Below are 27,741 nucleotides of genomic sequence, written 5' to 3'. Positions count from 1 at the left end.
ACTTCAGTTCAAGATGATGTGAAAGTGGAGAGGATTCCGTAAAGTCCGTCTTGCATTATGGCACAGATGCAATGTAAGACAGATGATGGGTCACGTTTCATATCCTCCCTGTAAAGTGGACATGAGAGAAAAAGCTTGAGCATTGCTGTCTGCCTGACATTGGACATTGGCTTGTTCTCTCTTGCTGCAGTTTCTCTTACAATCTCCTAAAACAGTATTTTTCATTTTCTCTTTGCACACTGTAGGCAAGGCAACAGTTGCAGTGTAATTTGTTCAAAAATAACCAAAATAACAAGGCAAATCACTCCCATGGGCATGTTCTAATTTCTTGTTTGTGCAATCACAAAGCTTTCTTTCATTTTATCCACGAATAGGCAAAGTGATTTTGAGTTAAATTGGCCAATACTGCTGTGGAAAACTTTCTCCTTTATCACTTTGGGCTGTAACCAGAGATGGACCCATGCAACTTTTTCTCTCCCCATTCCTATTCCAGCACCTCACCTCAGGGTTTCCGCAGAGACCAACTATTAATCTGATACTGGTGCTCTCTACCTCACTGGCTGGAGATCATTAGGATCATTTTATGTAAGGTAACAGAAGACCAAGGATTACTGCGGCACTAAAAAAAGTTGACTTTTTAAATATAACTAGTAGCAGAAACATGTAATTTTATGACATTGATGAAAAAACGATTTAATGTGGATTAATCACATCTGGTGCGAATCTGGTGCAATTTCCTGTAACTAAAAACAATTTTCCATATTGATTAATCTTCCGATTGATTTACTCTACTAGATGTCAGACAATTGTTAGATGATGTTCTTTTCTTGTCTTTTTTTATGCAACTTTATACTTCTACTGTGCTACATTTCAGAGAAAAATATTGTAATCTTTACTTGACTACATTTATTTGACAGCTTTAGTTAAAAGTTACATTTAAAATTAAGAGTTTTCACGAGAAATGACTTAAACAATTAATTGGTAATCAAAATGTTTGCAAATGAATTCATGCAAACCAGCTAATGTAATGCTAATAATTATCCAGCCTGTTACACTGCATAACCAGCTGACCCCCGCACTTTCTCAGAATGGAATATTCCTTTGAGGAGTTCTCCCCTCTGTGATCGTGGTTTCTCCCAGAGCGGCAGGGCTCGCTGACCGGCCCGCCGTCGCATCGGCTTTCCCTCTGGATTTGTATATGGTGACATCATCAACTCTAACAGGCAGCTGCAGCAGTGGGGAGGGGGGAGAGAGAGAGAGAAAGACTCAAGTGCGTCCACTCAAACACACATACACGCACGCGTGCGCGCTCTCGCTCACACAGCCCCGGTTGTCTTCCTCCGGTAAACATGGCAGCGGCAGCAGCAGCGAGCAGTGCGTAGTGAAGCCTAGCGTTAGCTTAGCCTAGCCTCGTCTCGACTGTCAACATGGAGGAGGAGGACGCGGCGGCCGACCCCTATTTGCCATACGACGGCGGAGGGGACACAATACCCCTGCAGGAGATCCACAAAAGAGGTACGCCACGTCCCCTCTTTCTTTTCTCTCCGGTTCCCTCCTTCTCTCTCGCTGCTGTGATGACACAGCCCGTGCTCCCTCTTCTTGTACAGGGACTGCATGTGGATCCATATGGCAGGCAGGTTACAGCAAACGCTCATCTGCTCTGTAAAATGTAGTGGTTAGTATGGATTAGAAGCTGCCATTGCAAAATGACAGCGCTGCACGAGCAAAACATAGCAAACACAGCTACCTGCAACAGCATATTTCACAGTTCACCCCTCTGTTGATGATTAACCAGCAGTGCGTGTGCACGTCAGCCAGAGATAATTAGATAAAGACACAGCAGAATTAGTGTGAAGGCTTGTGTTTGGGCCCCGTGAGCAGCAGCGACTACAGGCAACATCAGGGGCATCCATTTTAATTCCCCCCACAGAGAGGCACAGTCATGCTTTGGCTACAACATATGTGATGAAGATGTTTATAGATTTAAGTTGTGTCTTTCCAGTGTTCCTGCAGAGTGAGGACACCTGTTGGCCAGTTTCAGGCTGCTCAGGGTGAAGGCATCCAGTCAGACTGCTAAATGATCACTTGTTTTTCTACGACAAATTTGAATCCTGTTTGTCTTTCCTATGTGGCCTTAAGGGAGTTTTTTCATTTCAGCTGCGCGTTGGTTCCAGCCTTGTTAGATTTGTACGGTGAATGAGCAGAGACAAAAGGCCCCTAGTGAGTTTAGGATCCGCTGCTGCCTGCATCTACTTTGTGCAAAGGGACGTCCCTACATCGAAGCTTTTATTTCCTCTTTCCTTGAACTCCTTCCTTGCTGACACACAGTTTCATAGTTTTCAGTTTGTGATCCTCTTACGGATTTTGAGTGAAATGTTTCTTTTAATTCTCCAGTCCCTTAGATGACCACATCTAACCGTACATCCAGTCATCTCTTGCTATTTGGCGTTGTTTCACACAGAATCAGCTTTAACCATGTGTCTTCTGTCAGTTTTCCATGTCATGGCTACATGGAAAGTAATCCAGATACATTTGTTGGTCATGTAGTGTGTTTACTACTGTTTTTAGCAATAAATGTGGTCCCTTTAATGACGTCCACCTTGAACACTGTGGCCTTGTCTCAACTCTCCAAAACCAACATGTCATATGTAAACACACAAAGAACCGTTTTGTAAAAAGGGCCTTTGAGTACTCGGCTTTTCGTGCGACGTCGGGGTTTCCACCGATCTGGTCATCAGGCTGGCGTTGGTCAGCGACAGGGCTGTAAGGAGGTTGTCGGGGTCATGCTGATCACATGACGGCTGAGCAGACTAACCCTGGGTGTCGGAGCCAGCAGCCTCTAAACCTCCCTGATCTGATTTACTCAACAGTAGTAGAGTTGGCCTAAGACGGGGGACTGCAGGGGTGGGCTGAAGACTGAAGCACATCTGAAGCTCATTTCCCACCTCATTGATCATAGTAACACAGGAAGGCCGTGCCACCCGCTGTTCATTTAGAGAAGTGGTTTTATTGACAGTCAACAGGCCTGCGTGTGCACTGACGTTGCTTTTACCCCTGATGCAGGCTGAACAGAATCGCAGCGTCGCTTCAGAAAGAAACTGAAGCCTTATTTCAATGCGTGTGAGTCTTTGTCTGCGTGCCCGCTGAACCATCGGAGCGCCACGCTGCCCAAGTGCTCGAATGCAGTCCCCTTCAGTTTCTGTTTTTCCGTGTCGTCACCCACACTTGGCCCCCCTCTCCTGATTCGACTGATGAGTGCCAGCAGTGCAGCGCCATCAGGAGGGGCTTCTCCGATTCATCTCATCAGTCAAATGTTCTCTTCTAATTAAACCAAACCTGTTCTGTTTTCACTTGTGAGCCGGACATTTTGCAGTCGTTACTGCAGTGTAGAGCGCAGCCTTATCTTTGAGCTCTGTTGTCTTCATAGACTGACGCTGCTGGGTTGTTGTCATTTAACATTTTTTACCCACTTCATCTGCACTCGTTTTGTAGCACTAAGATTTAACTATTGTTATTCATTGCAGACTGGAAATGCTTTATGTACCATATTTTCATTAGTCTGTTGTTGGTTTTTAATCAAGTTTGCTCCTCATTTCTCATGAGTCAGACCATGAATCACCTACAGTGCTCCATGAGGGACAGTAATCCCAATGACAGATGGTTGGTGTATATTATTCTAAAATTAGATAACTTAATGTCAGCATTATAACCATTCTTAATTGTCAGAAGTCGACATGAAGATGCTCCGTATAAGCTGGGTAGTGATTTTTGAATAAATGTATGAATTCAGTCTCTGTTGTAGAATTTGTTACATGAGCATACACCAAGACACGCACCCCAAGGTGCCCCAAGATGGACCGCAAAGTCACCATCTCATTCAGTGGGTGGTTTGAAAGGCCTTTTATTAACAAATCCATATAAAATGCATCGTCTTCGGCTCATACCAGACATTTTGTGTCTTTGTCTTGACTTAAAACTCTAGAAGAAGTGACTGGAACAGGTTGTCCCGTCCTTTCAGAGCAAGATTTAATGTGGCAGCTCCTCTCTGACAGTAAAATAACTCCTCAGCATAGTTTTACACCCTCTGCCCAGGATTTATTGTACTTTCTATCTCTTCTGCCCTCACTGTGTGTGTTGGTGCACAGCTACAATTCAAGTGAAATGCACCTCCGAAGAAGGTTTAAGATAGGACTTGGCCTTTTTGAGTCGTCACTGGAAGAAATTGTGAAACTGTGAAAACTGAGATAGACAAATATCTCAGCATGCATTTTTAGTCAGCCATATATATAAAACTGACTCAGAACTGTTTTTGTTAGACAACTCCATTATGTCACCAAATTAAGTTTTGAGATTTTTTAATACAATAATTATTTATACTTTGACAATGTGGTTGATTTATCAAAGTCACTACCTGAATGCTTTTTTGGGGCATGGTGGTGATCTCTGAAAGCCAGCTGGTAATTTAATGGTGGAACCGCTGTCTCTGTAGCCTTCAGACATAAAGTAATGCAATATGTGATGCTGCAAAATTGAATTTGCTGAAGGTAGATGTTGTGATTCCTGAACGCAGTTGAAAGGCCTGATATGCTGGATAAGCAAGTTGACATGTCACCCACAACAGGTGCACACTTGTGTTGAAGTGTATTGGAGTCAGGTTGAGCTAGTTGAGCTAACGCTAACCCATTGCAGATTCAACCAAATTGTGCATCCCGTTCTTGGGGGTTTGGACTTCTGCGTCTCGTTGTTAAGATTGATCTCCTAAGGATGTGAGTTCAGACGTTGCATACTTTATATTCAGAAAGGCCTGATGTCTGTATGCAACAAAATGTTCAGCTGCTGGATCATCAAAAACTATTAAGAGATGCCATTGTTTCCCCTCAATAGACCAGAATCCAAAGCAGCCACAAGACATGTAGAGGTTGTAGGTCTTTATTTTGGCGCGCTTGCTTGTGCTTACTATGCAGGTGTAGACAAACGAAAGTGGATTGTCATTAGAAAGTGACACCAAAGCACTACTGTTTGGTTGTTTTTGTGCTCTCAGGTGACATGTCCAGTCTGTCTGTTGATTCAGAAAAACCAGACCTCCACATTAAACTGCTTTTGTTGAGTCAACAAATGAGTGATCGTCATCCCACCTCCACTTCTCTCACACACACACACACACACACACTATCCCCGGAGAGTCCAGACTGTAGCCATCACTCTGAAATCAAAATGGAGAGTGACAGTATCATCCTCCATGCCAAGCCTGGCTCTCCTACTGCTGCTGACTCAACATCATCTGCAGTAGTAGCTTGACACACTCACTTCGCTTTTCTTCTCTCTGGACCGCATGTGGATTGGCTGGTCAGATGAGAGCTACGCTTGGCCATTTTGTCCCTGCTTTTTACAGAAGTCTCACGAAAGGGTTTTTCTACTCATTTCTCGTCTCCCACATCCCATCAACGCTAATAAGCTTCACTTTCAGAAGCTCTGCTGTGGCCCACACGTAGTTTTTGGGAAACGAGCTTTATGCTTATGTCTCAGCTGTAAGTTCGCAGATCTGCAGCTCATTTATTATATGGTTAAACCTCGGTGTTTTAGCAGTGCAGTAATGCTTGGAAAAGGAGCAAATCAATCAAAGGGATTTTTTTGTGTTTAATGCAGCTATGAATTGGTGGGGGCATTGTTTGATAGTAATGACCTTCCCCCAGTTGTAGGTAGGAGATAAAAAAATGTAGAAGAAAATATGTATTTCGGACTGGAAAATGTGTGTTTGCTGTTCTTCTTGTAACCGTGGTGTGTCATTCAGTTGGCAGTACTCTCGCTCACATTTCTGCTTTCTTATCTTTGCCTTTAGCAGTGAGGGAGCATCTATATGAAAGCATGTTGAGGTACTTTCATATTGTTACAGATCACACTCATACTCTTGGTGCCACTTTGGCAGGAAACCAATTGTCATACAGTGGTTCCTTCTTATTCTTAAATCAAATTAATCTGGTAAAATGGCACTACCTTCCAACCCCTTCACCACAAATCTTGTCACCTCTCTGTGTGGCAGGATTTTCTGTACTACAAGAGCTTCTCTAGAGACTTGTAAGAAAAATATACATCCATCCATCGTCAACAGCTTATAATGCGTTCAGGGTCACGGCGGGCTGGAGCCAATCCCAGCTTACATCGGGCGAAAGGCGGGGTACACCCTGGACAGGTCGCCAGTCCATTGCAGGGCCACACATAGACAAACAACCACTCACATTCACACCTAAGGACAAGTTTTTAGAGACATAAGAAAAATATATATTGGAATAATTTGTAGAATCATTCGGTTCCCTAAAATATAAAAGGTGAATTTTATTATAATTTGCAGTAAGTACAGATGTGTGTGAAACAAATATATATGGGTGCAGCAAATTCAAAAGTACAGAGATTAGCACTGGGGGGAACAAGGGATCATATAAAAACTTTAAATACAATACAGGCCGTTACAGTTTTAATAGCTTTTTGCTTTGGAGGCTGTTAAATTGCTGAAATGTTTTGTTTGAACTCTTTCTAGAAGGCAGAGTCTGTGAATTTACATTTATGGATATGAAATTTTGCCATTATAATAATAAGACTAATCAAATACACGTACGTTTTTCTCTGTTCTCAAACAATACATTCTTTCAAAGCAAAATAAAACTTTCATCAATATTTTCAGAGCGGCTTCCTCCCTTACACCAAATAACTTTACTGCAGGTGTTGCAGGTTGCTGTGTCATCTTTTTTTTAGTGAAGCTAAGTCAAACTTTTGAGCTTTTGCTGCAGTCCACCAAGGTCCATCAATGTACACAGAAGTACTGTCTTCTCGCATGCTTTGTATTGCATAAATACGAAAAATGACGCAACGCCATGTCATAAGTGACAATTTCATTGACTGTAAAATGATCACTGCAGTTCAGTCAGGTGTGCGACTAAAATATCCAAAAAGTTAGGAACCGTTGAGCAGAATCGAAATGTGTGTGTCTTTACCAAATCCACGCATCTTGGAAATTTGGTACTGGTTCAAACAATACATGAAGTGTTGTGAGCGTATCTGCCAGGTTGTTTTCAAAGAGAATCAATGTCTGAAGAAACATTTGTTAGGAGGAAAAAAGATCTTGCATTGCGCTCTCATTTGTTTTTCAAGAATCTAAATGGCGATCTGAAAATTATTATTGTGTTTTTACCACACCCAGCAGTGTCTCTTCAATCAAACAGTAATGGACAGTAAAACAGTGCTTTTTGCTCTGTGTGAAATGTTTCTTTAAGACACAATGAAATACAAAATAAATTTTCAGAATCAGCTTTATTTGCCAGGTATGTGTGTACGAGGAATTTGACTCAGGATTGTACATAGCTCACATTGTGCTTACTCATACAATAATACAATAATAAAATCAGACACAGGCTACAGTATAGAGAACACAAATATACATACTATAAACAAAAACAATATAGATATATTGACAAATAGTTACGATACGATATTATCACGATATTTATGTTGCAATTCGATTTTATTGCGTTTTTAAATATATTGAGATATATTGCAATTTATTACCTTTTTCCAACTTCCAATTAGGTCCCTAAAGTCAAACTCTGTCAACATCTGTTTATCTAAGAAGATACATTTCTTTGTTTGTTCATATCAGTTTTTCAGTCCTCTCTATGGTCCTGCTAAGTTCTCTAGTGGACTAAAAAAGAAATAGATTTTATTATTCTAGTACCAAAAATGAAAAAAACTCCCATCTGCAATTTATATAATAAAATATCGACACTTGGCGTCCGTGTATCGATACAGTATTGCCATGGCAAATATCACGATACTGTGCTGTATCGTTTTTTTTTTTATTATTATTTATTTTTTTGTTTCCCCCACCCCTAGTTCAGAGTGCAAAGGATGCAGGAGTAAAATGATCAGAATTGGGTTTGCCAGGTACATTTTCACATACGAGGAATTTGCCTTGGTATGAATCGGTGCTTACAGTACACATAACATAAATAGTAATATAAATATATAAAAAGTAAGGAGATCAGAAAAAAATTACAAGTATTAACAAAATATAAAAAGAGACAGTGCTGACAAGTATGTGCAAAAGATGGCAACATGAGCATAAAGCCCAGTTGAGCGTTGTTGTAAAGTGTGGGGTCAGGAGAGTGTATGAGTGTGTGCGAGTTTGGGGAGGGGGGCATGAGAGTCACTGACAGTGGGAACCCGGGCCTTGTTGAGGAAGCCCACTGCCATCAGAAAGAAAGAAACTGTTCTGGCAGCCTCCTGCCAGAGGGGAGAGTCTGAAACAGTTTGTGTCCGGGTTGGGAGGAGTCAGCTACAATCTTTCCTGCACCCCTCAGAGTCCTCGAGGCGTACAGGTCCTGAGGAGAAGGAAGATTTTATCCAATCACCTTCTCTGCAGAGCGAATGATACACTGCAGTGGTAACCTTTTTCTAGCTCTTATCTTTTGTCCCGGTGGTGTTTTCTCTTGCTACATCTAACTTTTACCTCATCATCCGCCTTCTGATCTGTTGACCTGATAACCTGCCCGTATTTCCGTTTCAGGTGTTTCATTACAGAAGCTAAAGATGCTCTAATTTCAGTGGGACTTACAGTTTCACCGTTTCTCTTAATGGAGTGCTTTGAAGCTTATTTGTGGTCTATAATATTTACTTTGTTCAGCTCTGTTTTGCCATTGGTCATTAGTCTGTTTTGTTTCAAACTTAGCCTTGAAACACACCCAGTAATTACACCTCTTTTCAAATTAATCCATCTGATATTGCCAAATGTACAGACGGGAGAAACAGTTAGTTCTTGTAATGTGTCACAATAATTGTTTAGATGCATACTTTTCTTTGCTCATCTGAACACTTAAACAGAAGCTTTCTGTTGCTCTGTGTCTCCCTTTTGTCACTGTTGCACACGGCACCGCCTTTGTGTTGCAGATGAAGACGTCTCTCATATTTATAGAAGTGGGAGGATTAGAATCCGCTTTTCAGACTATTTCAAATGTAGGGGGACGGGTTCCTCCTAATTTATCAAACACAGTTTGTGCCACATTAAACATGTGGCGGCAGTGCATTTCTTATACCTGAATATCTGACTCCACTTAATGAGTGGTGAGGATGTTAAAGAAGAAGATTATCAAGGTTTTCACTTCCTTTTTACGTCGGAAATGTGTCATCATGCAGCCACCTCCGCAGCAAATGGCAGCCATGCAAATTCTGTTAAGTTTTTCAGATAACGGTCAGAGTGAATTAACCCTTCGGCTGCTTCTCTTCGCATCGTTATAGTGTGTTTTTGTGTACTGACGTGAGCCGATATGTTTTGCTTTCCCTCCTTATATTGAATCAGTGCGTCCAGCCAGGACAGATCAGACGTAACCAGTGACCTTTAGTGTCTCATGTCACTTCTGAGTCACTGTAATAGTCTTTTTATAGTATCTGGACAGTCTTCTAAAAGGCAGAGGACAACGTTTGCTTTGTTTTTGTGTTAAATCATTAGTATGTGCAGTGACTAATCATAGTCATGTTGAAGTCATTATTGAACTGGCTGTAAATGGTTATCAGGCTTATAGGCAGTCACAATGTCTTACAGACTGTAGGCTGATACAGTCAGACCAGCAGTAATGAGACTGCCAGTCATCTAAGTAGTTAAAGTTTTTACTTTTATGAGGGCGGTGGATTTAGGGCTCCAAAAAAAAAAAGCCAACGAAGGCATCTGTTAAAGGTTTTAAATACATTTAATGTAATTTAATTAGTCTGGCTTGAACAGAAAGAGCTTTTAGTAGAAGTTCCTGATTAACGTTGTGAAAGCTGTGATGTTCAAAGTATAAAGACTGTGCTCAGCTGCACACAGTGATCTGCATCTCAGACCAGCAGGAAAATCTGAGCAGAGAAATAAAGATTTCCTCCAGGTATTCCAGCGAAGCTTTACTCATTCAGATGTTTCCGTGATGCAGATATAAACCTCCACTCCATTATCTTTATTTATTTTTTTGTTCCAGATGATGTTGTGAACTGCAGTACTTACAGGCTTTCTCAGTGTTGCGCCGTCAGTGTCGTTATATCTCAGTGGTGACTCTGTGTGTGCAGTGTTTCTGATGAGCCGGATAATCCAGGAGATGTTGCTCTAATGTGCAGCTGGCAGTGATGTCTTTCCTTTTCAGGAGAAATTATAAAGATCAGATGTACGGAATAGCAGCATGTCCAAAATATCACATTGCCCAACATTGTAAAAATATTTGATGGTGTTAATTTTTTTTCTGATGTTGCAAAAACGGAAATGATGTACCAAACAGAGTTTGGATGGCTTTTTAATCAAAATATATTATTCTGAACACTACACATTCATACACTAGATATTTTATAAATTTAAAAAGATAAATATTTAAATGAAAGTAAATTTAAAAAATGTATTTATTTATTCTGTGAATTTTGCACATTCTTACAGTCATTACTTTCTCTTGTCTTTCCTCTTCAGGGTCTAACTACGCCATGTCTAACGGGGGTGGGGCACCCAGCAGCACCACCCACCTCTTGGACTTCCTAGAGGAGCCCATCCCTGGTGTGGGGACCTACGACGACTTCCACACCATCGACTGGGTCCGTGAGAAGTGCAAGGACCGCGAGAGGCACCGAAAGGTGAGGAGACAGTCAGGTCAAAAAGGCGACCATAAACCTTAGAGGTCTCACTATACTTCAAATGAGCTAGTTTGCATGACCTGTCCTACGACCACGACTAAAGACAAAAGGGATGTGGATCAACTATGTGCAGCACTTTCCTTCCAGTAGAGACTGTCTGAAAATGTGCGTTGTTATCCCCGTACTTGAATGGCCTCGCCCCCGGCTCTGTACACACTTTTTTGATTTCTGACTAAGTGGTAACCCCCGGTTCTGAAAAGTGAATTCTTGAAGTCTATGACAAATTGATTCTTATACTTCACTAGATTTCTTTATAGTAAACACTTTCTGAAGGAGTTTATGATCTCAATCGCAAGTTTCAGGTCTTCTCTGATAATGCCTGTTGTTCAGTTGGTAAATTATGGCCCTATTTAGAATAAAATAGAGACTAAAGTAGGGCTGCATGATTATGGCAAAAATCCTATCACGATTATTTTGCTTATAATTGAGATCATGATTATTAACACGATTACTATTGACTTAGGAAAAATCATGCATTTATTGTTGTTTATGCATTATCCCAAATAGCCCATGAAATAAGAAATGGTTACGTGACGCTGAAATACAACCGAGGTGTTCTGCCGGGAGATGCTACTGGAGATGATACTTAAACCAATTATACATTAGAAGACGGGGACAAAATAAATATATTTGACATGCACGGACCAGTGAAAGCAAGGCTTATAACACCTGGTGTAGAATAAGCAAAATTTAAATTGTTGAGCTATGAGTAGAGGAAAAGTCCGCCAGATGCTAGGCTAATTTCTGCAATGTAGGGCTGACCCCAAATAGTCGAAGATTCAATGCTTCGATTGGCGGAGCCTTATTCGACTGTCAATGTCCCAGTCGAAGCTTCGCAGCAAAACGAGGATCATGCCATTTTGGCATTTCGATATGGGGGTGCTCAACGTATGATTTTACACAGAACTACCAGTTACAATATACATTTCAACATACAGAGATGCTCACAAGTCTTTGAGCTAGAGTCCAAGTCAAGTCTCAAGTCTCTCGTGGTTTTTACGAATGCTGTATCACCTGCTGCGTTCAATCCAGGTTGCTAATAAAACTGCATGGCTATAAGGAATTCTGTAACTGTAACCTGTTTTTCATTTACAGAGCACAACCATGTAATGTGCAATGCAATTATTGACAGCTTAAACTACTGTAAGTCAACAATCCACTAGACTCTCAAACCAGTGTAACGTTATAACTAAATAAAACTGTAAGGCTACATGATCAACAATAAACCTGTAACCTCTTTCTAGCCAACGGTAATAATTAACGTGATGGCAGCCAGTGGGACGTAAATGATTACGTTAATCGACCACCACAAGTTTGGAAAGTAAACAAACGCTCGTTCATCTTTTCATAACGAACGACAGTCGGAGTTAACCTCCCGTAGGTCGTAGCTGAAGTAAGAAGCAAGCTAACGTTAGATGGCCAATGCTGAGCTAAACATGTTTACTCACCACAGGTTATTAACCTATTTGCGTTCAGCTCTTCTTTGTTTGGGTCTTTTTTTAAAGCCAAAGTTTATGATGAATGGTGGAGCAGCTGCGGGTGTTTGTTGTCCTCTCTCTCACGTGTGGCCACGGCCAGCAGATGCTACATGTTACTACATGCAGGTTATAGGTAACGGAGGGAGGGAAAAACGGCAAGCTCATCAGACGTTTCCAAAAAATAAACATTGTTCACGAGTACCGCACCTCGAGTCCGAGTCGAGTCTGAAGTCTTTTGAGGACGAGGCTGAAGTCGCTGTGTGCGCAAATTAAGTCGTACTCGAGTCCAAGTCTCTAACTCGAGTCCCCATCTCTGTCAACATATAATTCTGTAAATAAAAATGTGAAAAGAAAAACGCTTTTAATAAGTGTGTTTAAAGTGGGTGAAGAAATCCAAAATTATCCATAAAGAAGGAGGGTCAGTGCGCATGTGTAGGCGAAGCGTGTCTGTGTTTATGTGTAGCCTACTGGAAGAAGGAAGAAGCCACAGCTTCACTGGTGTTCTTCCCAGTTATCCGCACCTCGTGGGATGTTCGGATATTAAAGAATATTATCGTTTTTAAACAGTACTTGAAATGGACCCGTGAGGAACCAGCAACGTACATGCAGCCGCACGGCACGCATGCAAAACTCTACAAGACCGGTTAATGGCAGGTGAGCAGAGCAGAGAAAAAATGGTCAATAATAAACCTCAGTTTAGCTGTAAATGTGCAGTGTAAGTTGCACTGATTCATGAATAGAGACTGCAGTGCAATCGCCGTGCACAAACACACTGATTCGACTATCAGTCGACTGTAGGCAAGACTTGACTATTCTGATTCGACTATGTAAATCCTTAGTCGGGGACAGGCTAACTGCAGTGTAAAATGTTGTTGGTTTAAGCTAATAATGCTGACTAGCAAGTTACAGCAGTTATAACCCGCGGTCATGTTGGCTCGAGCTGAAGTAAATACCCCTCATCCTGGCTAGGGAGGGGCGGTGGGCGCCACTGTAAAGGAAAGTGTGCGCAGGATTTCTAACACAAGACAAAACAAGTGTGATTGCGAAACAGCAAACTGCACTAAAGAACGGTATACTTTAGGGCGAACTGGCAGGCGGAGCAATGTGTATCCCTCCCCAGCTCCACCCTCTCGTCCAAAGATGGTTCTGGTTCCAAAAAAACAAGATGGCGCCAGCCAAATTTCCAAACTCAATGCTTTGAACCAGTGGTTTTGTGGACTACGGTAGTCACGGTGGCTGCGTTCACTTTTTTTATACAGTCTGTTTCCAACATGTCAAACTAACTACTTCTTTTGTGGTATTACTCTGCCCTCGGGAAATCCGACAAGCACTTTGTTTGAAGCATACTGAGCCCTTTACCCTTAAAACATGCACATAATGTCAAAAGGTTTTTCTCAGAGTTAGTTTCTAATAGACTGTTTAAATTGAAACTCAGCTCTCACAAGTGTCCTCGTAGCCTATTTCCAGTTCAAACAGCTTTTCCCGACATTAGCTGGTGTCAGCGAAAAATCCTCTGCTGCACAGAAAGTGATGTCTTACATACTTCCTGTGTAGCAACTGTTTGGTTCAAACCAAAGAAGAACTAGTTAGTTAGAATCAGCAGCTTTAGGAAAATTGCACGACGGACACTGCATAACGGCAAATCCTGATTATCATGATTATTTGAGTCACTTTTAAAGATAGCCTCCTGTTGCAGAAACCTAGTTTGACAAGAAATAAATTCCCAGGCTTTCAATTACACCTCACAGTCTTCATAAACAGTTTGGAGACCAAGACAAAGGTCATGAATGAGCTTTCCTGCTCAGTGTAGAAATCTAAGTGTACAGAATTCATGAATGAACCAGCAGGAATGGAAACGCAATGAACTGCTGTGTGCTAAGACAACCTCGCTCTGTGTCAACACGCACATCCAAATATTGACACAACTTTACTGCCTGCTTTCCAGAAGCGATTCTGTGCAGGATTCCTGAAGTGATAACTCTGAGAATTTTAATATTATATGACTACTTTGTCAATCATTGTTTTTATAACCTGCTCTTATCCGTAATGTAAATTGTGTAATCAACTGTTTTATTGAAGCAACACTGGAAATCCTGCCACAGGAGTAGGTTGTTTCTTATCATTGGGAAGTAGATACAAACCTTTGACCTACTTGCATTACTGCCAGTATGAGTAATTTAATACATGTTCATGTAACATTTTCCGTAAGTTTATTAAATTGGTTTTCTGTGTTATTTCTGTGTTTTATTTTGCTGTATTTTCGGTGTGTTTTCAGATAAACAGTAAGAAAAAGGAGTCTGCATGGGAGTTCACAAAGAGCCTGTACGATGCTTGGTCTGGCTGGCTGGTGGTGACGCTCACTGGCTTGGCCTCAGGTAACACACATACAGTGCAAACACACGCACGCAGCAGTTATCTCTTCTTGCTAGTGACTCTCACATGCTTCGCCTCAGGCAGCTCATGCTCCTTCTCTTGGTCTCCATTTTTTGCTCTCACTTAACCACCCGGCTCACAAAAACAAACTGATTTTCTTTTTCTTACAAGGCTGTGTACCTAACCAGCTAAGTTATGTTGCTGTGAAATTGCTTTTCTGTAGGAAAGACTCTCTAAGATTCAGGTTTCAAAGGGAGGAAAATGAGCCAAACTCATCGGTTGGGTTTATATTGTTCCCCCGCTCTTACCCAAATCATGAATTTCTATTAAAAAATGTTTTAAAAAATCATAATCCTGTGGTATAGATTGACATTTTCTGCCTAAATAAGCCTATAACACAACAGATAAAGGCTCATCTGACCTGGAACAAGTCAGCCCTAAATGTGAAATTAAGGATATTTCCAGACCATCTTTGATTTTAATACGAAGTTATAATATTTACTCGTGTCTGCCTTCTGGTGTGGTTATGTCTGGTATAGATTAAAGTTCCTCTGGTGGTTTGGTATTTATGTAGTTAAATGTTTAGAGAGCGTGACTGTAGGTGTCCCTGCTCCTCGGCTGTCATAGGTGCAGGTGAAACGGATGGAAAGAGACAGTTATTTGGGCAAAAAGCCTCCACGTTGCAGCCTGAACAAAGCTTTGTCAGGTTTCATTTTGTATTTTCTTTTGATATCGCAGCTTTAAAGTACCACAGCAAGCAAGCTAACTGCGCCTTGCAATTTTTTGTCTCTTCCTCCCTGCTTTCACCTCTTCGCCTCTCTTTTCCTTCCTTGTTCCCTCCTCCCGCCCAGGTGCTTTGGCTGGCCTGATTGACATTGCTGCTGATTGGATGAACGACCTGAAGGAGGGCGTGTGTCTGAGCGCCATGTGGTTCAACCACGAGCAGTGCTGCTGGACGTCCAATGAGACCACCTTCGCTGAGCGGGACAAGTGTCCTCAGTGGAAGAGCTGGGCTGAGCTAATACTGGGGCAGGCCGAGGTAGACTAACACCGGCACATGCCATGGACATTAGCCACTGCAACAGCATTTTTCTTTGAATTTTATTTATTTAAGGCTTAACATAGAAAACTGCATTTATTTCCAATTTATCCTGTTTTATGAGTATATTTTATTCTAATTAAGCTAGGGATGCACCAAATGTTCACCTCCGAAATTAATCGGTGGAAAATAGCAAAAGAAGCACTTTCGGTGTTCGGCCGTCAAAAGGCCGAAGAAATTTTACAGAACAATTACGTTGACATGTCGGCAGTGTGGAAGCATTTTAAAGTGTCTGAGAAAGACGCAAAAATCGCCGTTTGCAGACACTGTTCTGAAGGTGATTAAGCTAGCCGCACCTAAATTTGGAGTGCACACGTATTCAAACCTTTATGGTAACTGAAACGGACCAGAGTGAGCTGACCGGCAGGTTAGCGACTTTATCCTGTCACTTTTTTTCTCTTTACAAAGACAATGTTGCCACGAAGTCTTCATTTTACGTGATACGAGAACCACATACAACATTATTTAAGAAATTGAGTCGGACTTGATGAATTTAGCGCGAGCGTACACATGTGACAACGTCCGGTTTTCAAAATAAGGTGTCTAAACAGGATGGGAATAAGATTAATTGGATTATATTCACAGAAAGTATAAAACATATTACATGTGTACAAAAAGTACGTGTCCATTTAAAAGTAAATCTCTCCAAATCCTGTGGGAAACACCAAGTAAAAAGCACATTTTGATAATTAAATTAATGCAATGGTAAAAAATATTGGCAAGAATTTTCATTTTGGTACATCCCTAAATTTAGCCTTAGATTTTCTGATATACTTTTGTTTTAATGTGCTGTTTAAGCTTATGCAGGTAAAACATTCTCCATGTTTACCTGTTGCCTTGATAAATTCATAATAAATATAAATTTACATTATTTACATCAGTGCATCAACATAGTCGTATCATACAGACCACTCTATTGCTTTAAGATGCTGTTCATTCATTAATAATTTCCACCTTTGCATAACCTTTTTTTATTAATTGGGATCAAGGTGTTGTCAATGTATCTCAACACTTCCTGCAGTGCTGTTTCACAATAAAAGCCCTCCAACAGCACAAAGAATGTAATCCCTCTTTCCTGGTATGCTTTTAATTTGAAATATATATAGGAAGTAGTCAGGATTTAATGACAATAACTTATCAGCGAAAATAATTAGTGAATCAAACTGTGACTTCAGGTGTACTAATGTAGTTAGTGCTGTGGAAATGTGAATTTACCATTTGAACTAGAGGTGATTCTGCTTCCCATACACATTTTTATGTGGTCTTTATTAGCGACCGGCCTTTATTTGATTCTGTTGGCCGTACTTTGAATACCAGAAATGGAAACACAAAACATGCTATGCCACCAAAAAAGGAAACTAATAGAAAAGAGAGATAATTATTCACAATGATGCGATGTAATAGTCCAATTTAGGCTTTAGTGGAAGTGACGGCGTTAAATTGAGAATAAGGATCAGAAGCTGGCAGAAATGTCTTTGTGTTTTCAGAGTTTTAATATTTTGTCACCCATTGTTGAGCCTGTTGGACAGTAGTGTGTAGAAGTTTAACAGACTACTATGAAAAGTCTTCTCTCTGGCAGCACTCATTCTTAAAGATATTTAACTACAGCTGAATACGGTGTCGATTTTCCCATTAAAGCAGCCTGGCAGTTCAACATCATCAACAACAACACTAACATTTAAAAATTTTTTAAAAAGTCTGTTTGTTTTTATTTAGTTTAAGTGGGGAGGCTGGTTTAAATTGGATATTGGTGCGTCGAGTGGCTCCAATTAAATTTGCTGATCACCTGAATGCAGCAGAAGCTACGGAAAGAGGAGAAGGGAAGCCGCTGATTGTATTAGAAATGGATGGAGACAGAAACAGTGTACTGAGATCATTCACATCCTCTCTGCACGCAACACACGCATGCCCACTTGCAGACGTGCTCTCAGTCACATCCACACATGTATATGTATGGTTTTTGGTCCCCGTGAGTTTCAAGGTGTTGACTCTTTTACTGCTCTCCTCTTCATCACCTCTCTGCAGGGCCCTGGCTCCTACATCATGAACTACTTCATGTACATCTACTGGGCTCTGTCCTTCGCCTTCCTGGCAGTCTGTCTGGTCAAGGTGTTCGCTCCATACGCCTGCGGCTCGGGGATCCCTGAGGTGAGGGCAATTATGCTTTGATAAAACCTGTTCAGGTACACTTCAGGGACCAAATTTAACACCTCTCCATCCAAGTTGAGAGTTTACTTTCATGCAGCAACATTTCAAACAGGAACAGAGCCAAAAACTAGTTTTGCCACAGGGAGGTATCAGTTTTATCAACAGTTATTTCTTTTTATGTCTTAAGTGTTTTTCCTGTTTCTCTGCAGAAATCCTACAGAAACTCCTTCTCTCTGAAACAGACTACCGATGTTCTGTTTTATCTCTCGGTTCTCTCATTTCCCGTGTGTGATCAGTTTGCTCCGGTAGTCTTAAGCACACTTGAAATAGAAAGTCTTTAAATCTCTGCCGCTGCCTCTTAACTCTCCATGAAAGTACTCTTTAGTCATGTGCATACTCTGGGATCCACACAGTGTCTTTTCACACTCATGGGTTTCCCTTTAATGTCTTGATGTGGCTTTAAATTGTTAATTCGGTGGGCAGCAGGAAGAGATGTGACCGGTCTGACTGCGCTGCGAAAAAGCCATTTTGGAGATGAGCTTTCGAAATATCATCTTTTTGTTGCCTTGGGAACAGGAGAGCTTTGCCCTGCCGAGGGAAGTGTGTGTGGAGGACGGTGATGGGAGAGAAAACCTGAGTGAATTTGCTTAAAGAGATCGAAAAAGCAACTTGAACATTTTTTACTAGAAGTGGTTGAGTGGGATGTATGACATCATCTTACTGCTTATATTGATGGGTTTGCCATGACTTTGACTGACGTTGGTTATTTCCTGTCAGCTCTCTACTTTCTACTGACCAACAGAAGCATAAAATGGCCCAAAAAAGAATAAAACAAAATCTTACATTTGTTAAATTGTTTATCCAGAACACAAATAACTTATTTAATTGGGCGTAAGTTTCAGGGACTTGTTGGTGACATATTTTGTATCTGTCAAATATGTTTTTGAACATTTTCAATACATATTACTAGTTCTACTTTTAGTTATTTATTACAACTATTCCATCATTTAACCCCTTTGACTGCAACACATCTATTATTCACATTTGTACTAATGTATTTATTTTAATGTCTCCTAAATGGAAACATGCTCTCCTTTGTTGAACACAACACTTGGATACATTCAGGAAGTGTTCTGTATTTTAAGTCTTACATTCTGAGGCGTATACATAATTCATAAATAATATGTTGAGTAATTACAGTCACGGCCTTGCTGACAATTCTTATGGCTCTTTTTGGCAGTAACAAAGTTGAACTTGTGATAGTTTTGTAAATGTTTCCCTGTACTTCCACCCAGGATGTAATGTAACTATGAGTGAGCAGTAAAGAATAAATGGGGATTTCTGATTCAAGATGTTTTTTTGTGCGGTATTGCAATGGATTTGGAAAGTTTTGATTCGACATGGTTTATGTGAGATTTCCAAATGAGTTTATGGTGTTCTCTCTCCCAAGAATGTGTTTTCATACACTCTTTCAATTTCTACATCATTAATCACGAGAGTCACTTCTCGTCATTTACAAAATAAATACAGAGAGAGTGTAGAGTGTGCTGTGGATCTGTGAGGATTTGCTGGTTTTATATCGCAGTAAATTGAATATCTTCAGTTGTGGACTGATGGAACAAAACTAGCTCTCTGAAGACATTACCTTAGGCTCTGGGTAACTGTGACGGGCATTCAGTTGGAATTTATCTCACCTTACTCTTACTCTCTACCCGCCCCTCTGGCCCCAGATCAAGACCATCCTGAGTGGGTTTATAATCCGGGGCTACCTGGGCAAATGGACCTTGATGATTAAGACCATCACTCTGGTGTTGGCTGTGGCATCTGGCCTAAGCCTGGGGAAGGAAGGTCCCCTGGTCCACGTAGCGTGCTGCTGTGGGAACATCTTCTCCTACCTCTTCCCCAAGTACAGCAAGAATGAGGCCAAGAAACGAGAGGTGAGAGGGAAGTTGGTGCTGCAACACAAAATGCTCATTTTCTGCTTATTTCCTTTTTTTATTCTGATATTCTATTATTAAAATATATGACTAGAGTCGGTGTAGTTTTTTGTGACTGGATATAAAACCCCCATCACATCAGCTGAGGTGCGTTTGTTTTGAACCTCTCAGGTTCTCTCTGCTGCGTCGGCGGCTGGGGTGTCCGTCGCTTTTGGGGCCCCGATCGGAGGAGTGCTATTCAGCTTGGAGGAGGTACAGCTTACTGTCATGCTCCAACATTATATATTCTCCTACATAAACTTTTCAACCACAGCTAATCTCCCCTCTCTCCTCCAGGTGAGCTACTACTTCCCTCTCAAGACGCTGTGGCGCTCCTTCTTCGCTGCCCTGGTGGCGGCTTTCGTCCTGCGCTCCATCAACCCGTTCGGTAACAGCCGCCTGGTGCTGTTCTACGTGGAGTACCACACGCCGTGGTACCTGTTTGAGCTCATCCCTTTCATCCTTCTGGGAGTTTTCGGAGGCCTCTGGGGCGCCTTCTTCATCCGAGCCAACATCGCTTGGTGCCGGCGGCGCAAGTCGACACGCTTTGGTAAGTGCTTTGACATGATATTTCAGCGTGTTTGGAGGTGAAAGATAGTTGTTGAAAAGATCACTGTCTGCAGAGAGAAGTCAAATGCCAACATGATTTATATGTGGGAGAGCTTGATAGTTGTCTTTGGTAGTCGTCTTTAATCTTCTGAGTGTTATGGAGCAAAGATGATTTGTTCAAGCGTGTTAAAATCCTCCAGCAAGCAGCCATTAGAAACACTCCGGTGGCAAGAGAGGGGAATAATGGCAGGTTTTTGTCTGAATTAAAGTACAGGTTCACATTTTTCAAGTCGATCTTAAAGCAATAATCATGTGTAAACAAAGTATATTAAAGCCAAGCTGCGGGCGCTCTTCTTCTCTTTACAGATTTGGGGTTTTCAGACTGCATTTCACGTTGCATCACTGCTGTCGGATGTTTTAGCAAACACAACTCTGGTGCCTTGTAGCTTTCTGAATTATGCCTCAGTGTTTGATTTGAGATCGTGGTTAGAGGTGCATCACGCTCAGCACCTCCCACAGTCTGACAGTCTTTGTGGTCCCTCCCTTCAGGCAAGTATCCGGTGTTAGAGGTGATCTTGGTCGCAGCCATCACAGCTGTGGTTGCTTTTCCGAACCCGTACACGCGTCAGAACACCAGTGAGCTGATAAAGGAGCTGTTCACCGACTGTGGGCCGCTGGAGTCCTCGCAGCTCTGCCAGTACCGCAGCCAGATGAACGGCAGTAAAGCCTTCAATGACAACCCCAACCGGCCGTCAGGGTCCGGTGTCTACGCCGCCATGTGGCAGCTCTGCCTGGCGCTCATCTTTAAAATCATCATGACCATCTTCACCTTTGGACTCAAGGTTATCCCTGGATGTTTTTTTTCCTAACATGGGACAGATGTTTTACCCCTGCGTTTCTTTATCGACACTAAAACCAGTTCCTGTTTCTCGTCAGGTACCGTCTGGTTTGTTCATCCCCAGCATGGCCATCGGGGCAATCGCAGGGAGAATCGTTGGCATCGCCGTGGAGCAGCTCGCCTATTATCACCACGACTGGTTCTTCTTCAAAGAGTGGTGCGAGGTGGGAGCCGACTGCATCACTCCAGGGCTCTATGCCATGGTGGGGGCCGCGGCATGTCTGGGTGAGTCAGCAGATAATAAAGTGATCGTGGGTCAGCATAACCTCTCGTTTGTGTCGATGCTTATTTGTTTTTTGTTTTTTTGCTATCAGTGCCAAGGGGTGGACAGTATGATGATACCATGTCATATTTTACTGCTACCCCTTAAATGTCTGCTTGTATTAGAACATTTTGGGTGAGAAAGGGTTGATTTACTATATGTCTGATCTTTTGCCTCCACTCTCTGGGTATTTAATGTCTTGATCAAAGTCACATCTCTCTCCTGTCTCCTCAGGTGGCGTGACCCGAATGACCGTCTCCCTGGTTGTCATTGTCTTCGAGCTGACTGGCGGGCTGGAGTACATCGTCCCCCTCATGGCTGCCGTCATGACCAGCAAATGGGTGGGCGACGCGTTCGGCCGTGAGGGAATCTACGAGGCCCACATCCGTCTGAACGGGTACCCCTTCCTGGACGCCAAGGAGGAATTCACACACACCACAACAGCCCGGGAGGTGATGAGGCCTCGACGCAGCGACCCGCCGTTAGCCGTGCTGACGCAGGACGACCTGACGGTGGAGGAGCTGCAGGCCACCATCAATGAAACCAGTTATAATGGTTTCCCTGTGATAGTGTCCAAAGAGTCCCAGAGGCTTGTGGGCTTCGCTCTGCGCAGGGACATCACTATCGCTATAGGTAACTTAACAGAGTCGGACGGTTTCCACAAAATCGTTTCTCCCACATTTCTGTGCTAAATGTGAAAACAGTAGGAGAGCACTGGAATGGTGCTTGTCCTGTCTGGAGCCTAGATTCATTTAAGGGTTGCACAAAGAAAAGTTCCCACTGAATCACCAGTATTACATAAGTTATAACAACATGTTTAAGTGTCTGAACCCAAAAAGTGTTTTCCGAATGAATGTAAAGTAATGAAAAGGTACGTCTCTGAATGTTCTTGTTCCTTTTTCAACAGAAAATGCTCGTCGCAAGCAGGAGGGCATCATGTTGAACTCCAGGGTGTACTTCACCCAGCACGCACCCACCCTGCCGGCCGACAGCCCTCGGCCCCTCAAACTTCGCTCCATCCTGGACATGAGCCCCTTCACCGTCACCGACCACACCCCCATGGAGATCGTGGTGGACATCTTCAGAAAGCTGGGGCTGCGCCAGTGCCTGGTGACTCACAACGGGTAAGTAGGAAACCAAACTCCTCTCAGAAGAAAGGACGTGCTGTAAGAACAGGAGGGCGAATCCTTCTCGCATCCTTCGCTCCGGTGTTCTGATCAACTAACCCGTCTGAGGTCGACAAACGTTGCACATTGTACATGTACACACTGTCTGGTGTTGCATGCGCTCTCAGATCCCTGTAATCTGCATGGCCTGGCCTAACTGCTGCGCTGCACTTTCTTTGTCCTCCAGCTGAGCAATAACAGATGGAACTAACTACAACTAAATAACAGGTATCAGGTTGGGAAATAAAATCAGTGTGTCTGAAAAGGGAAAAGGAGCATATTGAGAAAGAAAATCTGAACATTTTTCAGACCGTGAGACAGTGATGCTCATTTTACAGTTAGTGGAAATAAATCGGTGTCACGATCGGTCAGGCTCAGGAGGTCTTTACAGAGAGCCACCTGCTGGTGAGATCAGGGAATCACAAGACAGATTGTGCTTCAGAGCTGATTCACGGATCACTTCTCTCAGTCTGCTGTGACAATCACCAGAGAGGAGCTATGCAGCACTGTTTGTTGTTATTTACACCTTTTTATGTTTAACTGTCTTTATTTAAATTTTAAAAGCAGGAATAAACTTTGGATGGACAGACGACACTTCCTAGGATCAATTTATTGTTTTGTTTTTTCTCCATGTGATTTATTGAAAAACAGAAACCACCACCAGACTTATCTTTTAGTATCTGCAAAGTGTCCATCCAAATTTAACGCAAACTCTAAACACCTTTCCATCCACTACTGTTATGTGAATATTAAAAGTTGGGCGCAATAAGATAAACAGTTGGTGGTGACTAGTTCTTCAGTCGGGAGCCATTATCATTGCAGAAGAAGACGCAGCAAGTTGACGTAATTTAGAGCGCCAGTCAAAACTCACACTTTAAACCTCATGATTGAAGTCATAATAGTTTAATAAATGAGTCTCATATTGTCCATCATAACCTGTGAAATGAATTTACACTTCAGTTTGATCAAGGTTTGTTGTGTTTTGTGTAAATTCAGTTGTATAATTTTGAGTTGTATTTTACGTTAACACTGAGTTTTCTTGTTTAATATTTTAAGTTACACCTGTTATGTATGTTTTGTGCTGCTGCTGTTTGTTCTCTCTCTGTCTCTCCTCTGTTGTTTTTGTTTATTTGTTGTTGTTGTCGTTTTTGGGCAGTTTACCGAGTAACAGGTGTGTGTTTCAGGATTGTGTTGGGCATCATCACAAAGAAGAATATATTAGAGCATCTGGAGGAGCTCAAGCAGCACACGGAGCCCCTGGTGACTAGCCCCGCCCCTTTACACATGTGACCCCTCCCACCACTTCTGCACCTGTCTCTTTAGGCTCTGCCTCTTAAGAGGGATGCATGAAAACTTTAGTGTGAAAAACTGTTGACAGTTCCCGGCTAAACATTAAGCCTTGCTTTTCTTCTTCTCTCACTTACTGTTCACACTGTCCTGTTGTTCGTGGGGTGGTTTTGTGTGGATTCAGCTTCAATGAAGTCGTTCATCTTAGACAGACATCTCTAGATAGACGTCCTCTGAGCTCATCTTCATCGCTGGTAGCAGTCGCAGATTTGGAGCCATCGTGTAGGAAAGCTTTGTTGTGTTTTCTGGGTCCTGTAATGTTGGACCTGTATGGGAACTGTCACCCACATCAGTCTAAAACCCCCTTTCAGACATGTGCTTCATTACGTGAATGGACTGGCAGTTTAACACGTTGATGTTACTGTCCTGTAAAAGTTGTGACGGCACTCTTACTGGATTCAGTAGTTTTATTTTATAAAAAAATTTATTCTGAATTCTGGTTTGATAAGATTTAGTGTCCCTCGTGCTTAAGAGGGTCTGTAAATAAACCACAGACATAACAGTCTTTCCAAATAAGTTTTAAAATCCATCACCGATGTAGCCGATGAGAGAACTGAGGGCTTCATATCACTATTGTCCAGCTCACTGCTGCTGTGTCACGACTCCCTCTCAAAAATTATCATGTGAGCACTGCAGCGATGGTCGTGTTTGAATACGGTCATTATGAAACATCTGCATGTGTTATGAGCTCAAAGGAGGCTCAGTAAGATATCAGGTTGTGAAATGTTGTTCGGGAATAATTTGAGTCTTTGTAAGTCTCTGATTTAAAAAATAAATTTTTGTTAAGTATGTTTGAATAAGTTTCAATAATAAATTGTCTTATAGGGTTTTTCCACAAAGAAGTTCAATGACCCGGTTTAAAAATCTAAATATATAACTGCTGAACAGAAGATATCTGCTTCTTCACTGTAAAGTTCATGCTTTAGTGTTTGTGCACTGGATGTTTCATGTTTCTACATCACACTTGTGTAAGTTTCCCACCGGACCGTGATTGGTTAGTTTTTTATTTACAGTTTTACAAAAGGTGACCTCCAACTAGGCTTTGAAATTATTTCTGAATATCATTTTACAACCTCAAAATCCTACCGACTCTTATTTGATCCCATATCCCTCTACTATAAATCACATTTATAGTCATCAAAGCCATTGATTTATCACATGGACTAGGCCGGCAGTTTTACAGTTTCCGTGTCTGAAAGGGGCTCAGTAGATTCCCAGAGCGCAGCTTTGCAACTCATCCCCATTCAACTGCATTTGTACCTACTGTAGCTCTGCTTAGTGTTGTGTCAGCTGCATGCTAGCTCATTCTTAATAAGATGTTCTTCAAGCTAAATCTTTTCACGTTTCAGTTTTCTGATTTACAGGAACTCCCTAGCTTTAGACGTGTCTTTGTAAAATCCTTTATCATATACTGAATAATCAGTCAGAGATCCAACACTTCCTCAGCATGTGTTCAGTCTCGTAACATGATGCCTGGTGTGTGTTTCCCCCGTCTTCCCTCCCACAGCAGTAGTCATTTCATTTAGAGAATTCACCCACCCTCAGTTTTCTACCTTCATTAACGACTGATTTTTCCTCTTTTGTTTTTTAAATCCCTCTTCTCAACCCCACCGTTTCTCCACGGGTCTCCGCAGATTGACGACATCTGAACTGCGCCATAACAACCACTTGGCGAGTAGCTAGCCGCCTTGGGAAAGCGCAAGACTGTTGTTGTATAAATATTTTTAGAGGGTGGCATTTGTTAGTAGAAGGGAGGCAGAAGATACCTAGTGATATGATTCATTCCCGTCCTTCCCTCGTCCTGTAGTTGCAGTGAATGCTGTGGTGGAGTGAAGTTGTGTTGACTGTTGCTAGCAGTGCTGTAGTGACTTGGCTAACTAGCGTGTGGTGATTAAATTACCCTAATCAAGTAATTGCTAATCCCGTGCCTTCACCTGCCAATGTTTCTTCTTAGCCAGCTGTGTCCTGTCCTCTTGGCAAGAGAGTAAACAGATTTATGTTCTTTAAAAAAAGAAGGAAAAATCTGTGTGAGTGCTTCTTTGCTTTGTAAACAAGAGTTTGGAAAAGTTAGTGAACTATGATGCTCTTTGGAGTCGAGGGCAAACACAAAGAGACGCCTTTCACTTTGCACCTCTGAGCTCATGAAAACATACAACAAGCCAAGGCCTTGAGGGGGGTAACTTAGACTCTAAATGGACTATTGTCCCGTGTTTTTGTGTCTCAGTGACTAGTTGGGACAACATTAAGCGTTAAGTATTAAGTGAGCGCGCTGTGGTCGGCAGCAGTGAAACCGGGCTCAAACATGATCCTGTAGGTCCACTAAAGTGCTTGTTTTTGTCACTGACAGGCTCAGATTGTTATTAAGTATCTTTTAACATTATGGAAAGGATCCCTACAGCGACGGGCGTGTTTTTAAAAGAGTAAGATCCTTTATGTTTACAGAAACAGTCGTCAAAGAGACCAGATGCCACTGATTAAAAACAGGAATTTTAGGAGGAGGAACACAGGAGTTTGTTAGGTCCAGATGTAAAAATATTACCCTACTGTTTAAATGAGAGAGCACATTAATACAAACACGCAGTACATATACTAATTACTAATGATACCCACACGTGTAAAGCAGGTTTAACTTTAGACAAACAATAAAAAGTGTAGAACAACAGCATCAATCCTTCTGTTTGACGACACAGCTTGTAAAGCAGTAGATAGAAATGTTTGATTAAAAAAATGAAGAGGAAAAGAATATATTTAAATGTACAAAAACAATGCAAATTATAAAAAGGCTTAAAGTATATTAAAATACATGCATACATAATACTTTGATACAAAAACAACAAAAGCCAGGTGAACTCTCCAGATTCAATAAGATGAAAAGAGCAAAATGTTTTCTCGTCTTTCATATTTTGGACATCATCAACCTCTCTTTCTCAGAAGCCCCTGACTTAAACATAACCAACTTTCTAGAGGAACTATTTTGCATCTCTTAACATTACATTGTCACACTCGCCGATACAAATGCTGTTGCTCTCTGATATATACATAAACTGAATTCAGCCATTTACACATTCTGGGAAACGTAGGAAACCTTTAGCTGCAGTAGAGGTCGGCTTCAGTGGAAACCACATGAGTGAGCACCTTGAATGTTTAAAATGTCTCTTGACCTTGCTGTGAAAATCTTTCTGTGCTTCATGTGCGCTCTCAGATTTATACAGAGCAGGGTCAGTTATACAGCATGCAAATCGCATACAGCCAATTGTTTTATTGTTAACAAGTCTTATTTAAGATGTCTTAAATGTGGCTTCTTGTGACCTGTAAATGCCCTGGACACTGCTGGCTTACAGGGAGCATTGCCTTCACCCCCTGATCCTTCAAGCACTCTGATCTGTACCCGGTCTCCTCAAGCCTCTACGACGGTCTCTGTGTACTTAGCTGGAATTAAAATGAACAAGACCACTCGTAGATCTCAGCGCTTGGGGAAACCCGGGTCTGATCTGTGTGACACCAGTGATTCATACCTCCTGCTGCTCAGTAGCTCTATGACCCTCCTCCCCTCCCTCCCTCACCACAGGTCATCTCAACTCCTCTCACTCAGACCTGGGTTCAAATGTTTGGTTTATTTGTTTGTTTTATTTGGTTCAGTTGAAATGTCTAGTAAACAACACAGGAACTCCTTGTGTCCATAAGACCATATGTCTTAAAACAAACACCTGAGCTTTTTGGACGCTGCTCTGCTCTCCTCTGACTCTGTAG

General features: G+C 41.9%; 1 protein-coding gene across 7 annotated transcripts in view; it reads left to right on the top strand.

Moving 5' to 3' along the window:
• Positions 1-27,741, top strand: part of clcn3 (chloride channel 3) — a 48,814-nt gene that overhangs the window by 16,425 nt on the left and 4,648 nt on the right. For 3 of the 7 annotated variants that reach the window (XM_038730126.1, XM_038730131.1, XM_038730130.1), the window contains 12 exons: positions 10,475-10,635; positions 14,449-14,548; positions 15,398-15,585; positions 17,671-17,793; positions 19,524-19,730; positions 19,902-19,982; positions 20,067-20,319; positions 20,868-21,160; positions 21,255-21,441; positions 21,713-22,111; positions 22,386-22,602; positions 23,829-23,904. In XM_038730126.1, the coding sequence (XP_038586054.1) occupies positions 10,475-10,635; positions 14,449-14,548; positions 15,398-15,585; positions 17,671-17,793; positions 19,524-19,730; positions 19,902-19,982; positions 20,067-20,319; positions 20,868-21,160; positions 21,255-21,441; positions 21,713-22,111; positions 22,386-22,602; positions 23,829-23,904 (2,285 nt within the window). Of the gene's footprint in view, positions 1-1,129; positions 1,516-10,474; positions 10,636-14,448; positions 14,549-15,397; positions 15,586-17,670; positions 17,794-19,523; positions 19,731-19,901; positions 19,983-20,066; positions 20,320-20,867; positions 21,161-21,254; positions 21,442-21,712; positions 22,112-22,385; positions 22,603-23,828; positions 23,905-25,625; positions 25,663-27,741 lie in introns of those variants that run through there. The other 4 variants (XM_038730129.1, XM_038730127.1, XM_038730132.1 and 1 more) reach the window with 4 other exon arrangements.

The sequence above is a fragment of the Micropterus salmoides genome, unplaced genomic scaffold (assembly GCF_014851395.1).
Source record: "Micropterus salmoides isolate LMB-PRFRI ecotype aquatic unplaced genomic scaffold, ASM1485139v1 Ms_hic_scaffold_2, whole genome shotgun sequence".
NCBI classification, from domain to species: domain Eukaryota; kingdom Metazoa; phylum Chordata; class Actinopteri; order Centrarchiformes; family Centrarchidae; genus Micropterus; species Micropterus salmoides.
This window is presented reverse-complemented; position numbering and strand designations above follow the sequence as displayed.